This window comes from Elephantulus edwardii, unplaced genomic scaffold, assembly GCF_000299155.1.
Source record: "Elephantulus edwardii isolate Elephantulus edwardi_28Jun2011 unplaced genomic scaffold, EleEdw1.0 scaffold00122, whole genome shotgun sequence".
NCBI classification, from domain to species: Eukaryota; Metazoa; Chordata; class Mammalia; order Macroscelidea; family Macroscelididae; genus Elephantulus; species Elephantulus edwardii.
This window is the reverse complement of record NW_006399872.1, coordinates 2518813-2535440: the sequence shown is the minus strand read 5'-3', so window position 1 is coordinate 2535440 and position 16628 is coordinate 2518813. Positions and strand designations below refer to the sequence as shown.

At 36.9% G+C, this 16628-nt stretch overlaps 1 protein-coding gene across 1 annotated transcript in view; it reads right to left on the bottom strand.

Annotated features, from left to right (window-relative positions):
• The window catches only part of METAP1 (methionyl aminopeptidase 1), a 74231-nt gene that overhangs the window by 22467 nt on the left and 35136 nt on the right, over positions 1-16628 (bottom strand). Inside the window, exons 3-7 of the mRNA XM_006893080.1 lie at positions 14840-14952; positions 13930-13990; positions 8192-8283; positions 4742-4825; positions 3091-3229 (exon numbers count right to left, since the gene is read on the bottom strand). Coding sequence (XP_006893142.1) covers positions 3091-3229; positions 4742-4825; positions 8192-8283; positions 13930-13990; positions 14840-14952 — 489 coding nt within the window. The remainder of the gene's footprint in view (positions 1-3090; positions 3230-4741; positions 4826-8191; positions 8284-13929; positions 13991-14839; positions 14953-16628) is intronic.

Below are 16628 nucleotides of genomic sequence, written 5' to 3'. Positions count from 1 at the left end.
GAATAGTCTTAAGATGGCTGCTGGCCAGCTGGTTCCTGAGAAGATGTGGAATAGATGCTATCTCCTGACCTAAATGAAACTGATGTTGAGGTGACTTCTGAAGATGAATCCACCTAAAGAAACTACACTTCACTTACAGTAAGCTAAAAATCAGATGACTCTCAGTATTCTGTTACTGGTATAAGAAATCAAAATGTACACACAGAAGAAATGATCGTTATTGTTCCCATCCAGTGTGGTACAACTCATAGTGACCCTATAAAACAACAGATCAGCACTCTACCCTCTCCTACAGCATCCTAATGATCACCAGCACATTTGAGCTCACTGCCACAGACTCTGTTTGGGAGAACATTGTTCTAAGTGGAACAACACTGGTCTGTCAGTTTGCTGTACTGCAATAACATGGGGTTGCTGTGATATCGAAAGTTGTGCCACTGTGTGTCAAATGCCATAATGGTTACCCATGGTAGAAATGGTTTGGTAGAGCTCCCAGATTAAGACGGACTTGGAAGCAGGGCTGGCATCCACTTCTTAAATACCAAGCCTTTGAAAACCCTATGAAGACTTGGGAAATTATGACAGTTATAAAACAGGGTTCAGATCTTTTGTTCATAGGCTTGCTATGAGTTGTACTCGACTCCACGGCACTTAACCACCACCACTGCCACAGATTCTGTATGAGTCTATCTTACTGAGAGTCTCTCTCTCCATTTGATGATCCTCCATCTTTCCAAGTATGATGTCCTTTTCCAACACATAGTCCCCCCCTAACATGTTCAAAATATGTGAGACAAAGCTTCACCACCCTTGCCTCCAAGGAGCTCTCTGGTAGCACTTTTTCTAAGTTACATCTGCTTGTTCTTTTGGCAGTTCATGAGATATTTAGCATTTTTCTCCAACACCACAACTCAAATCCACCAATTATTCTCCTGTCATCCTTATTTACTGTACAGCTCTCAGGTGCATATCAAATGACTGGAAAGACTGGCCTAAATCAGACACACCTTAGTCTTTAGACTGACATCTCTGCTCTTCAGGAATCTGCAAAGATCCCTGACAGAAGACTTTCCCAATGCTATACATATCTCAACCTCCTCACTACTGTTACCACAAGCATTGACTATGAACCCAAGCAAGATGAAAATGTTGATGATTTCAATCTTTTCTCTATCATGTTACCTATTGGTCCAGCAGTTAAGGATTTTTGTTTTCTTGAGATATAATCTATACTGAAGGTAATATATTAATTCCTCCTCCATTTCAGCAAGCAAGGTTGTGCTTATTTGTAAAACACAGGTCACTGATGAGCCTTTCTCCAATACTGAGCCACATTCTTCTTCATAAAATCCAGCATCTCTAATGATTTTCTCCACATACAGACTGAATAGGAATCTAGAAGACAGTCCCGATCCTTTGCTGATTTTATAACAATGCAACGTTCTCTTGTGCAGTTCAGAGGATTGCCCTTATTTATTTATGTCGCCCTGTCAAGGAGCTTTGTTCACAGGGAGTTTCATTGCTGATCCAAATCCAAGGGCCACTCTGGTGGTTTAAAAATGACAAGCAATGTACTGTAGGTACAATTTATCGTCTTGGAAACCCATTAAAGAATAAGCTATGAGTCAATATCAATTCAAAGCCAATAAGTGAGTGATATAATGTCAGTTTTACCTTTTTGTCGACGGGACTGAGTGAACTTGTACTCTCTTGTCTGTACGTTTAACTGTACTTCTTCTGGAATTTGGTTTTTTAAAACTACGATTTATATGTAATGGATTGGTCCTAAGTACTAAAGGATTGTCACCTGATACTGTCTTTTTTTACTGATGATTATGTTTACCTAATTGTCATAAAAGTAATTATTGCTGCTTTAATAGGAGGCGGGAGAGTTGCTATTTCACCCTCAAGGCAAACGCGATTTTTATGTACCTTCAGATAAAATATTTAAATTAAAAAATATTGAGAATGGGAAGGGAAGGAATAAAGGTAAAATAAAAGATTCTCCAGGATAGACTACTTGTTATGTCACAGAGCAAATGTTGTAAATTTAAAAAGATTAAAATCATAAAACTTTTTTCTCTGAACATAATGTAGTGAAGGCATTGGGGGGGAATCCTCTGCAAAACACACAAATATGGTAATTAAACAACACACTATTAAACTATCAATGGGTCAAAGAAGAAATCAAAAGATCAATCACAAATTCTCTATATTTAAAAGAAAATTCAAGCACAGAGAGAAACCAACATTAAAAAATGCCTTCATGAAGAAAGAAGTTTCAATTCAATGGGCTACACCTTCAACTCCAGTAACTAGTAAAATATATACAACTTGAGTATTTAACCCTGTATTATGTGGACAGGACTAAAACAAGGCAGAAACTCAAAAGAGTAAGATCCTTATAGAGTAATGAATTTGTTAATTTAAGAATGTAAAAACCATTTTCCTGTACATATTCTCAACCACTGGAAATTATTTTGTCCATTTAGGAGAGTCCACAGGTTCTTCCTCTATACTTGATAGTTTCCTATGATAGCTTAACTCAATGCATTCTCTGTACAACTATTTTCTGAACTTTTTACACTAAATGAAGACATTAATTGTACAATTTAGCTTTCCTTTCTCCCTTAGAGACTTCATATATTACTAAGGTCTTCTCTTTAACTGCCAGAATATATATCTCTTTAAAATCATTAAATTTAAATTAGAGGGGGAAAATAGACTTGACTCAATGTCACTTCACATACTTTCCCCCACACCTTTCATCCATTTATTAATCACATATGAGATAAGGTGATTTTAAAAAATGCCTACCGTAATTTTATCCACTTATTAATAACATATGAGATAAGGTGATTTTAAAAAATGCCTACTGTAAAACAGAACATGGCAAAGGTATCTTTAAAGCAACATACACAAAAATATTTTCTAAAGTTTCTGCACAATTTTGAATGACATAAAAGTTCAAAGATGAAAATACAGAGAAATACAACAAGCAAATAAGTAAACATACATCAATGTATCAGGCTTTCAAAAATATTGCTATTTCTTTGCTTATAACAAAAGATAACACTTATATATTCTTACCATTAACAATATCACCTTCCTGCAAGGGCCGTCTGTCTGGAATTCCATGACAAATAACTTCATTCACTGAGGTACAACAAGACTTAGGAAAATTATAATAATTCAGAGGAGAAGGATAACAATTTCTTGCAATGCATGCCTATGGTCAAGCAAAATACAGAAATAATTTAGAGTATGCAAAAGCAAATATTCGTTTTTAAATAATTTTATACTGTCATGAATAAGATTTTTATCTTTAAAAATCCGGAAAAAGTTTTAGACAGCTGCTTCCATAAAGAACTTTAAAAATATTTTATTTTAGAATTGACTGTGAATATTATCATAAACAGTACACAATAAAATTTGTGCAATGTATGCAAACCATTTTACTGTTAACTACAAAGGAAAAGCTCTGCGGGAGAATGATGGGCAATCCCCTCCCATGATGTGATTAACTGCCTCCAAAAACCCACTGGAGGGTCAGCCATGGGTTAGTTCTGACTTGACAGTACTAAACTAGTCTTATTTTACCTGGGTTTTTTTTAAATAGTGCTAATCATAGCATAAGGAGCCTGATGATGAAGTGGTTAAAGTGGTCAGCTGTTAACCGAAAGACTGGCAATGTGAACCCAGCAGTGGCTCCATGAGATAAAGAGATGACAATCTGCTTTTATAAAGATTACAGTTTTGGTAAAGCCCACTAAGTAAAACGACTTTGTCCTACAGGGTAGCCATGAGCCAATCAATTCAATGACACATTAAAGAATACATATTTCCTTTTCAGTTCTGCCAGTCTTCAAAAGCTAATAGGATTTTTTTATAGTTGCATATAATACTCTAGCTTTATTGGTGATTTCACCATTATCATGTTTAAATTAATTTAAAGTTTCATTATTTAAAAAATTGTGCAATAACTTTATGTGACTTTGCTCTCTCTTACTATTCAACTTCTCAAGTAATAGTATAGTAGTTAGGGTACACAGAATGTAATAACCTTGACTAAAAATGCCAAGAACGTAACTTACAAGTTATATAACCTTGAGTTAATTAGCTTTTTCAATTTCCTTATCTATAAAATGGGGATAAAGAATAATAGTCCCAGAAGCCCAACAGCTGTAAAGTTGATTCTGACTCAATGAGTTTGAAAGAGTTGATATTATAGTTAACTTTTTTCTCCAAATTTGGCTTCATATATTATTTTCTTATTTCTGAATATTTTATGTTCAAAAAGAATGGTGTGATTTAATAATTAGTAAAAATCTAAAATAAAATGCTTAAGAAATTTAATTCTTAGAAGGTATTTAAACCTTCACAGTTAATTATCATAGACACTTAAAGAGAATGATGACTTGAATGGATTTCATATTTGAAACAAAGTAAATGTCTGCTTTCAGAATAGTCAAGAGCAAGCAGCTAACAATCCAAAGGCAAGAGGACCAGAATCCACCAGCTGCTCTGCAGGATAAAGATGGGCCATCACTTCCCATGTGATTTATAGCCTTTGAAAACCTGCTAGCTATTTATGAGTTGGTTCTGCCTTCACAGCAGTTTACTAGCTTACACCTAGTTACTTTAGACTTTCAGAATTTAAGTCTAGTTTATTTTTTTAGAATTCTAAACTATCTAATAATATGAACAAATTTTTCAAAGGAAGAAAGTAAAGTTTCCTTACTAAGTGAACAGCATGATCTATTTCTTCAGTAGTTACACCTGGTTTAATCATCCCAGCAGCAATATCCAAAACTTCTCTAGCGAGCTGTAAAAGACGGAAGTGCAATATATTCAGAAGAAATAAAACAAAAATAGTAATGTGCACCCTTTGTTCTGTCTTTAGGCTTTGGAAAGACTGGCAAAATTAGTCTACCCTTAAATAGCACAATCTAAAATGTTCATTCCAAATCATCTGTATTTGTAATGTCTATCTAATTTGGCTTACCAGAAAACAGCTTAATAAACAAGCTTGTTAATTCACATGAAAATGTATATTTTATGTAAATTTTTTAATCACAGCAATAAGTGCTAAGAAAATGAAATCCTTAACATTATCAAAAGAAATTAGTATCAAATCACTTCTAAATTACTGTATGAAAACCCAAAGATCATTTATAAATTACTAACAATCATTAAAAAAGAAAATTTTTCATTAGGAAAAAAAAAACTTCAGCTGTCAATGACCAGCTACAACTACCTAGTTCAAAGTTAGTTGACAAAATGTTTAAACAAGGCTAATGCTAAATTAAACCTCAGTTTGTTTTCACAAAAGCATGTATTTTACATAAAGCATATTTGCTATGCACTTAGCTAATGCTGCTTCTGGACTTCTAGTGAATTTGGACCTTTTATCTGGTGGCCTGTACGGGGAGATGTCTTCTTTAACAGACCTCTCCTCACTGCAGTTCAGAAGCAATCACACTCAGAGACTTGAGCCGTTTAGCTTGACTCCCTTTGATTCCCCGTTTCTCCTCCTCTCCCTGCAACTCAAGGTACAGGAGGCAGCAGAAGCTCACTGGACATAGCCTTGGATCCTCCATAGGGTAGCCCTGTCCCCCTCCCTATGTCTCTTCTTCCTTCTCTCCTGGCAACCCAAAACCCTGATTCTGGCTTGTCCTCTGGAGCCACATATTTTCCAACAGACTTCTATTATCCAAAATCTAGCACTCAGCAGGGACTAGAGACTTGAGGCTTCCTTCTGCCAAAGCGTGAGAAGCTGAAGGGGACATATTTTTAACTTCTTCACCCTTTTCCAACTAGTTCAGTCAAATCATGGGTAACCAAAAGTCTGCTGGTTAATTTATCCCATTGGGATACCTTCCACCATAGCATACTTACCGATCTAGATAATATCTTTCAGCAGTCTCATACTCGGGTAGATTCGGGCCTTTTTTACACCCAGGACACAATCCACCCTATAAACTTACTGTTGCCCTTCATAAATCTTGTTATTCCATTCCTCTGTCCCCCCTATCTAATTCTGTATTCATGAACTCTTCACTGTCTAACCATGCTGCTTCGCCCTTGTGTGGAAATCGCCCATGCACTTCCTCTCTGTCCTGAAACCAAGTTTCCTTATTGGTCCCCTCCAGAGAGAGGAGGTCCAGAGACAGCTCCCGCTTCTTAACCATACCACATGTGGTCAGGTCAACTTCCTTGCCAACCTCCCCAGCTTCTTCTTAGAGTAGTTGCAGGAGTGAAGAAAATTGTCCACACACAAGTTCCTCTCTTTCTCTCTTCCTGACCTCTCGGTTACTCAACAGAAGCTGTAGCTTTTTCATCTAATCCCTCTACCTTCATTTTTTAAAAAACCCAGCTTTTCTCTCTCACCTTACAGAAGGACTTACAAGGCTTATAGCTCTTAACCTTATCAGCTCCAAAGACCAGTTAGTCCTTAATATGCATTTCATTTCATAATCTGCTCCTAATATGTCCCAAAAAACCTCCAAAAACTTAAAAATAGCCCTCACACTCCACAATGAGATCAACTGACCTAGCCTTTATGGTCTTCAACAATAGAGAAGTCATGTCTAAACAAAAGGCCCTTTGGGACCAAACTAAATACCAAATGCTTGCCCAAGCAATCAGGAATGACAACCCCAACAACCAGGTATAAACACTGGCTAAAGCACAACTCAAATCACTAGGAAAAGGGGCCAGGGCAATTCACTGCTGGTGCTTGATTAAACTGTAGACAGAAAGGAGGGACACTCACTCTCATGATACCCTTCCCCATGGCCCCCAACTAAGCCACAGCCAGACACACTGGAAGTCCAACTGCAAGCATACTACACATAGGAGGTTTTCAGTCCCCTCCTTATCAGTGGTTCCTCTTGGCCAGACTTCCAAGATTCACAGTGCCCAGGACTGGAGCTCCACTACCATCATGCCTGCAGAACCCCAAGTTGTCATTTGTGTAGAAGAAAAGAAGCCTTAACAAACAAGACCATGGGAAAGTTCTTGTTAGCTAGTTTTAAATATCAAACAATTTCACCTGAAACCCCTTCAGCATAAGCTCCTTCCCTAGGCTTCACTTCATTTCAGCAGGATGTAGTTTTCAGAAAATTGTCACATCTTTCTCCCTTTTTCTTTAAGGTAGAAATAAGATTGAGAACAAAGTGATTCCATTTTGCTGACCTTCTGTTATCATCTGAATTTCTGTGGTGTGTTCCAGGATATAGTAAATAATCTGTTTACCCCTAAACATGGTGTTAGAACCCCCTAAGAGATGGTAGTTTCTGATCAATGTTTACCCCTAAACTTGGTTTAATGACCCACCGCAGAAGATAGGTAATAGTTAAAACAGAAAGTGCTGAAATAATGGAAACCAGCCCCAGGACCTTCAGACAGCTGAGACAACCACTAACTAGCCCATGTACAAATACCCTACCTTTTCCTCTGTTCAGAGCTAATGCCAAATTAATCCTCAGTCTACTTTCACCTAACCATATATTTTAAAATAAAGTATATCTGCCATAAAAAAGTTTCACCAAAACCCAATAGAAGTCTTAAGCCATATCCTGTATTACAAAGATCTGTGAAAATGACAGTATCATAAAAATAAATTAGAAAAAAAAAATCAAAATCTATCCAGAAGAGGATCTATGTTGTTCCAAGAGTCATATATAAAAGCTTCAAAATTGGATAAGCAGATTTCAGTATTTTTTTAACTGTGATTTCAACTGGCTGTATCTAAGTAGTGGATATTATGACATAAGTCATGAAGCAGCTTGCTTACATGCCTCATGCTTTCACAAAAGTAGTTATTGGTAAGATGAGTATGGGGTGGGGGTGACCCACAATACAAATAAGTGAAATATAATGTAAATTAAAAAAAAAAAAAAGAAAATGACAAAGTATGATAAAAACTGGTTCTTTAAAAAAAGATACAAGGGGTTTTTTAAAAAGAATTTTAACTAAACATAATTACCTAAAAATATTCATTTTCAACAAAGCTATTTGAGTAGAAATTAACTGTTGCATAAAATCATACTAAAGATTTAATGAAAAGTAACTATGATTAGTCATACTTTTACAATATAACACTGGATACTTTCAAAAATCACAAAATCATTGACTTCCTATCTAATGACGGCTTAAGCATATGCTATGGGATAAAAATAACTCTTACCCTACATACAAGTCGCATTCCTTCTATATCTTCAGCAGAGAGTAATTTAATTTGAGAAGTACCTTTAAGGGCTTGTTCAGATTCAGACATTCCTGAAACAGAAAACCAGTTAAAAAAACCAAATGAACAGAAAAGACACAGTATTTATTAGCATAATGTTATGCCTGGTGATAGAATAATAATATTTTACTATGCCATCAAGTCGGAATCGACTCATCGCTGATCCTCCAACAGGTTTTCAGAGGCTCAAATCTCCCAAAAGGAGACTGTCTGTCTTTCTCCCATGGAGGTGCTGGAGGATTCAAACCACTTCACTTTCTATTGGCAGTGCAATTCCTTACCCACTGGCCACCAGAGCTCCTGTGATGCAACAATCAAGTCTATTTCAAATAATGGTACTTTAAAATGGAGAATGGGTCCAGGTTGGTTTCCCCCTGCCTTGTTGTTGTTGTTGTTATGTGCCGTCGAGTCATTTGCGACTCATAGCGACCCTGTGTACAACAGCCCTAAACCGTGCTCTATCCTGTGCCAATCTCATTGCCTCTGACACACCCATCCCAATTACCCCAGTCACTGAATCAATCCACATCATAGAGGGTCTTGCCCTCCTGCGCTGTCCCTCTACTCTACCCAGCATGATGTCCCCCCCGCCTTAGTAAGAGAGAAATTTGCTAAAAAGCAGGTTGAAGGAAGATTTCGAAAGAACAAAATCATCAGATCTACTGGATATCATGCACTATATATATGTTGTTTGTGTTGTTATATGTCGTCAGAAACAATTCATAGCAAACCCACGAGCAGGTCTGAACCAAGAGCCTGATCACCAGGCCACCATAGCTCTCTTCTACATTCCTGAGAATGTGTTCAAAAAGGATTTCCACTGAAAAGCCACAGAGCATTTAAAAGATGCTTCCATAATCATCTCATGGAGCAACAATATGCCAACAACTGATGAATTTATTATATCTTGTTTATTTTTAAATCTAGGTCAACAGTTTTCAAATTACAATTTGTGACTCATAAGTGGGACTACAGCTTTTTAAAATAAATGGCTAGAGTATCCTCCAAGGAAACCAGAACCAGTACTCAAACAGATATATGCACACCCATGCTTACTGCTACATTATTTACAAGAGCAAAGAGATGGAAGCAACCCAAATGCCCATGAACAAATGAATGTATAAAAAAAACTATGGTATACTATGAAGCACTGAAAAACAATGAACTTGTAAAACATTACACAACATGAGGGACCCAGGAGCACATCATGCTAAGGGAAATACCTCAGTCACAAAAGCATAAATACTGCATAGCACCATTGTTATAAAGCAGGTCTGGGGGGTTGGGAGAATAGGATAAGAATGGATAGATAATAAACATTGTATTGGAACAAATGAAGGAAAGAACTGTTTAAAAGTAATAAATTATTAGGCATTATACATATAACAACAGCCCAGAATAAAAAACACTGGGGGGTGAGGGAGTTACATAACTGTGTAACAATGAATGAATCTGTCTATGTATCTATATTTTTTGTAAAAAAAGGTGAATTGGGGGAGAGATAGAGAAGAAAGAGGGGTAAAATGTGCAAGAATAAATGAATCAAAACCTAAGTTCTCTGCAAAGTTTGTAAAATTACAATTAAAATTTTATTTTAAAAAGAGTATCAATAAGTTTGTTACTATGAAAAGCTTGTTTGTTACATTTATTTTTATATACATTTACAAAGATGATGATGTAAAATAAACTTCACTGCTGGTTATAGAAAAAAGAATTTAAAACACTGCTAAGAATATTTACTGATAAAATTAATTAACCTAATTCAAGATATACTTTATAAGTAGAAAAATTATTCCAAAGTCTGATAAAAATAATGTAATGAAGTATTACTAAACTCTTGTGTAAATACTAACAGTAAAATCTTAAGTAAGCATGAAACACTGACTTAAGTGAGATGCAGACTTCAAAGTTCAACAACAGCATGTCTATTAATGTAATTCATTACAGTCACAGAATAAACGAAACAAATTATCATTTCAAAAGAAAGGTAATTCTGATAGCATGGCCAGAAACCATGATAAAATATGAATCTAAAGTGTATATCATAGATGGCCACTAATTAATTAATAGAAATAGTCTCAGAAATGTATAGATAAATATAAGTAAAAGCATAATAAAGTAAAAGCATACACAGATGTTCAAAGATAAATACAAGTAAATTACTGCAGTAAAAATAAGAAAATAAAACAGACCTGGAAATAAATCAGTCATTAGTTGTTGTTGATATGTGCTGTCAAGTCACCTGCGACTCACTGTGACCCTATGTACAATAAGCTCTGAAGCCTGCCTGGTTCTGAGCCAGTCTGACTCTGATACATCTACCCCCATTGCCCCAGTTACTTTATCAATCCATCTCATGCAGGGTCTTCCTCTCCTGCACTGTACCTCCACCCTACTAAGCATGATGTCCTTCTCCAGGGCTCGGTACCTCTTGGCCACATGTCCACAGTATTGGAGACAAAACTTCAAAACCCTAGGCTCCAAGGGGAAACTTGGTTTCACCCTCTCCAAGACAGACCTATTTGTTTTCTTGGTGGTCCATGTTATGTTTAAGACTCTTCTCCAGCACCATAACTCAAAGGCATCAATTCTTCTTCTATCCTCTTTAGTCACTGTCCAGCTATCTGATGCATAGCAAGTAACTGTGAAGACTATGGACTGGATCAGGCACACCTTGGTCTCTAGACTGACATAGTTGCTTCTCAGTCTCTGATAGCAGATTTACCTAATTCATCTTTCCTGATTTCCTGATTGCAAGTGCCAAAAGTGTTGATTGTGGAGCTGGGGAAGCTGTAACTGTTAACAACCTCAATCTCTACTCCATCCTTCATGGTGCTACTAATTGGCCCAGTGGTGACAGTTTTATTCAATTTTGCTATATCCAGCGAATACAAGAAGTGACTAAAGAAAATACTAAGGGTTTATATGAAATTCTTTCTAAAATATGTTAAAAGTATAGCAAGGTGAAAAGGAGTATACAGCTTATTCCTCTTAGGTATAATGATGTGGGTTTGAGAAGCCAAACATGCACAGAACTTGTCTAGAAAGTTCTGCACAACACTGGTCATTGGGTACCTCTGGGGAACAGTACTTACTTTTCACTATAAATGATTTCAGTCTATTTGAATTTACTTTGTCGCTGGGTATATTCTCAAAATTCTATTTAATAACATATTTACGAGTATTAAGTAGAATAACAAAATTTCTGGTCTGTGCATTGCTCTACAGAGGTAACTCATGGTTGCTGTGATACTAAACCCTGTAACACTGATGTGACAAATGTGATAATGGTTACCCATGGTGGACAGTGCTTAGGGGAGCTTTCTGACTAAAACAAGCTTGGAAGCAGAAGTGGCAATCACTTCTGAAATGGCTTGCCTCCAGAAACTCTATGAATACTGCTCAGAACTCAACAACACTTAACAACAACAACAAAATTACACATCTTTAACATTATGCCATCACTTAGATTATATTTTCCTTCAATTTATCTGCAATAGTAAAGATTTAATTAAATATATAAAGTCTGCATAAGCAGTTTCTCACTTTCCAGAGAATACAGCAAAGCAGATTAGTAAATGGAATTATATGAAACTGAAGATATTGAATCATACAGCAGCTCTCTACCATTTTGGGGTATCCCTCCCCCTTGTAATATTTTTATTGGTTTGCATAAAAATCACATATATTTATAGAGTGTACACTGTTTTATACAATCCTGTATTTACAGTGTTTCATTCACGTACACTGTGTTTCATACATTCATATGCATTGCATTTTGTATCATTAAAATTGATCTATGCCTATTATTACCCTGTCTTTCAAGTCCCTGCTGAATTTTACCTATTCCTTCACTTCTTACCTGCCTACTAACTTCTGCTATCCTAGTGATTTCCCTCCTTTTTTCCACACCCTTCTTCCTTCTTCTTTTAAACATTTATACACATTTTGCCCAGTTATGCTATTTTTACAATAATTGTCTCATGCAATATTTGTCCTTATAAGACTGAGATACTTCACTCAGCATAATGCTCTCTAGACTCTCCCATGTTACAGAGTGTTTTACTAAACTGTTATTCTTTAGTGCTGCACAGTAGTCCACTGTATGAATGTATCACAATTTTCCAATCCGTTCTTTTGTTAATGGGCATTTGGGATGTTTTCATTTTCTTACAACAGTGAATAACACTGCTATGAACATAGGTTCACATCTCAGTTCTCGTTTCCTTGGGGTATATTACTAGCAAGGCAACAGGTGAATCATATGGTATTTCTATGCTCAAATTTCTGACGAAACGCCAAACTGCATTCCAGAGTTGTACTATATTACAATCTCATCATCAGTGTTTAAACAGTTCCAATCTCTCCACATCTTCTCTAACATTGCTTGCTGTCCTGTTAAAGTTTGCTAATGTTACTGAAGTGAGATGGTATCTCACTGTTGGATAGATTTACATCTCTCTGACTGCCAGTGATTTTGAACATTTCTTCATGTGTCTGTAGGCCAACTAAATGTCTTTCTTTATGAAGAGTCTTTTGCCCATTCTGTGACTGGGTTACCAGTCTTTTTACATGAAGACTCTATAGTATTTTGTAAACTTCAGTTATTATAAGACCAGTGCCTGAAATGTTGTAGCCAAATTATTTTTGTTTTGTTTTTTCTTTTCCAAATCAGTAGGCTTTATTTTCAACTTATTGGATAAAGGTTTTGATGCACACAGTGACTTAATTTTTAGGTCACATCTGTCAATTTTAGCTTCTCCTAATATGCAATATCAGTAATTTTAGATAGTTTGACAGAAGTTATGTGTCTAGATTCTAGGTCAGAAACTGCTTCACTAGACTATGTTATAAACTATCTTCTCTAGGTCACTCACCATTATTACCAATGAAATGAAGTGGACAACAGAAAATTATCTCAAGAGTGTTGAAACTATTAAATGAAATAATGCACATAAAGAACTTTGAACTTCATTAAGCATAGATAAATACCTTGGGTAGTGCTGCCCACCCATGGTAAGCAGTTTAAATCTATCAGCTATTCTGCAAGAGAGAGATGGACAATCTCCTCTTGTGTGACACAGAGCCTCTGAAAATCTGCCAGAGTGAGTTATTATTCTGTTCAAACTTGACAGCCTATAACAACAACATTATATTACAACATTATTACTCCTACAACCAAACATTATTACTACTTCTATTATGGTTAGAGACCAAGTCATTTGTTAGGTATTTACCAAGGGACTTCAAATTTGTTAGTATTTGAACAGATATTTAAATAAGGTAAAAGAATATTATTTTTAAAACATGGTATATGGAGAAAAAAGTCTTTAATTCTTTCAAACTTTACTGAGAGCTCTGGTGGTCCGGTGCTGAGAAGTTAGTTGCACTGCAATCCTGAACGCACACGGTTAAAATCCACTAACATCTCAACAGGAGAAGAAAAGGCAATCTTCTCCTGTTTGATTGATTAATTGCCGCTGAAAACCTGCTGGAAGGTCAGTTATGGATCAGGTCCAACTCGATGGCATACAACAACAATGTGGCTTGAAAAAGCAAACTGTTTGCATTTACAAGAAGTTCAAAACAAAAAAAAAATTCTACGAAAGGCATTCTTTTGCTCTGTAGTAGTCATCAAACTTACAAGTTGAAAAATGAATTAACATCACAGGACTTACCTAAAGGGTGATCAGCATAATCTGGTCTTTGAATGTAACTTGGCACTGGCCTTGTTGGCATCTAAAACATCAAAGAGGTAAGTTAAAGGAATTCAAACATGGAAGCAACTTTCATTAGTACAATCTAATAACAAACTGAAAGAAAAAAACACTAAGGAATAAAGTTCATTCAAAAATGTAAAATGGTTTCTTCAGTATCAAAACAGATACCTACCTTATTAAGTTTCACTTTAATAGTGCTAATACTACCACTTTTCTCAGGATGTGTAAAGGAACCAATAGTCCAAGTCTAGGAAGCATTTGAGAGTGCATATATACACTACCACTCTGTCAGGTAAAAAACATCTATCTTATCTCATAATTAAGAGAGATTTTTAATGCTTTCTTTAAAATTATATTCCACTTCTTCTATGACTGCAACAGTTCCTTGTGGTTAGATACCATTAAAGGGATCTTATGTAAAACATATCAAAACTTTGCCCAAAGGGAGCTCTGGTGACCTCGTGGCAAGAAGCTGCACTGCAATCCCAGAGGGACGCAGTTCAAATGTACCAGATGCTCTGCTGGAAAAGGAGGGGCAATCTCCTCCTGTACCAGTCAGATCCAATTTGATGGTACACACATGCAAAATAATAACATTTAAAACAACAACAACAACAAAAACCCAAAAAAACTTTGCCCAATACTGTGCAATTCTCAACGTCCACTATGCTCAAGATCACAGTCCTTATTAAATTACAAATAATCTAACATGAAAGCTGAAGAGTTAAACTGCAAGTTTATCTGCCAATTCAATCTTGGATTATATAGTTCATTAATAGAACATGATTTAGTTGTATTATTTTTAGGAAATTGGAAATTCTAAAAAGTTTTAAAAGAACATCAAATTTTCATTACCTTATTTACTCACCAGTGGATAATGTGGCCTAAGTTTACCAGTATACCGGTAGCCTGCCCAGGGGTCAGTGTTAATATCACCTTCTACAGTCCAAGCAGAAACTTCTCGCTTTGCCTTTTCATCTTCTGTAAGACAGAAAGAAAAAGAAAAATGTATACTTCTCTCTTCAGTACTCAAGTTATTAACATTCAATTCAACTCACTCTCTTTAAGTCAGAACCAACTCATACATGACCCTCCAGCATGGTTCAGAAGTACAAATCACATGGGAAGAGATTGCAAATTTTTCACACATGGGGCACCTAGTGCATTTGTGCCAAATCTGTGAACAACCACTTGGCCAACTGACTGGAAGAGATCTACAGAAACTACAGAACAATATCATTGATTTCACATGCAAGCAAGATTCTACTGACAATTATCCAAAAACAACTGGAATAGCACATCAGCAGAGAACTGCCAGAAGTCCAGGCTGGGTTTAGAAGGGGTCGTGGTACTAGGGATACTGTAGCTGATGTTAGATGGATCTTAGCTGAAAGCAGGAAATACAGAGGAATGTCTATCTGTGTTTCACTGATTATGCAAAGGCGTTTGACTGTGTTGTTGTTGTTGTTATGTGCCGTCGAGTCGCCTGCGACTCATAGCGACCCTATGTACAACAGCCCTAAACTTCGCTCTGTCTTGTGCCAATCGCACTGTCTCTGACACTCCCATCCCAATTATCCCAGTCACTGAATCAATCCACCTCATAGAGGGCCTTCCTCTCCTGTGCTGTCCCTCCACCCTCCCAAGGATGATGTCCCTCTCAAGGACAGGTCTCTCCTCACAACATGTCCAAAGTAAGTTAGACGGAGCCTCAGGATCCTTACCTCCAAGGAGGCAACCGGTTTAACCCTTTCCAGGACAAATCTGTTTGTTTTCCTAGCAGTCCATGGTATTCTCAATACTCTTCTCCAGCACCACAGCTCAAAGGCATCAATTCTCCTTTTATCCTCCTTGGTCATTGTCCAACTCCCTGATGCATAACAAGTGATTGGGAAGACCAAAGCCTGTATCAGACGCACCTTAGTCTCCAGAGAGACACCACTGCTCTTCAGTACTTTGGAGAGGTCCCTAACAGCAGACTTTCCCATGGCAATGCGCCTTTGACTGTGTGGATCATAACAAACTGTGGCTAACTCTAAAAAGAATGGGAATCCCAGAACACTTGATCATGCTAATGGGAAACCTATACTAGGACCAAGAGGCAGCCGTCAGAACAGAACAGGGAAACACTGCATGGTTCAAAATTGGGAAAGGTGTATGCCAGGGATGTGTCCTGTCTCCATACCTTTTCAACCTGTATGCAGAACAGATTATCTGAGAGGCTGGGCTCTATGAGGAGAAGTGTGGCATCAGAATTGGTGAAAGATCTGTTAACAATCTGTGTTATGCAGATGACACAACCCTGCTTGCTGAAACCGAGGAGGACCTGAAGCGCCTGCTGCAGATGGTGAAAGACTGCAGCCTTCAATATGGATTGAGGCTCAATATCAAGAAGAAAAAGATTCTTACCACTGGACCAACTGGCACCATCATGATAGATAGTGAAGACATTGAGATTATGAACCACTTTAGTTGGCTTGGCTCCACAATCAACACTCTTGGCACCAGCAGCCAGGAAATCAAAAAATGTATTGCGATGGGAAAGTCTACTGTTAGGGATCACTCCAGGGTACTGAAGAGCAATGGTGTCACTTTGGAGACTAAGGTGTGTCTGATACAGGCTATGGTCTTTGCAATCACTTGTTATGCATCAGAGA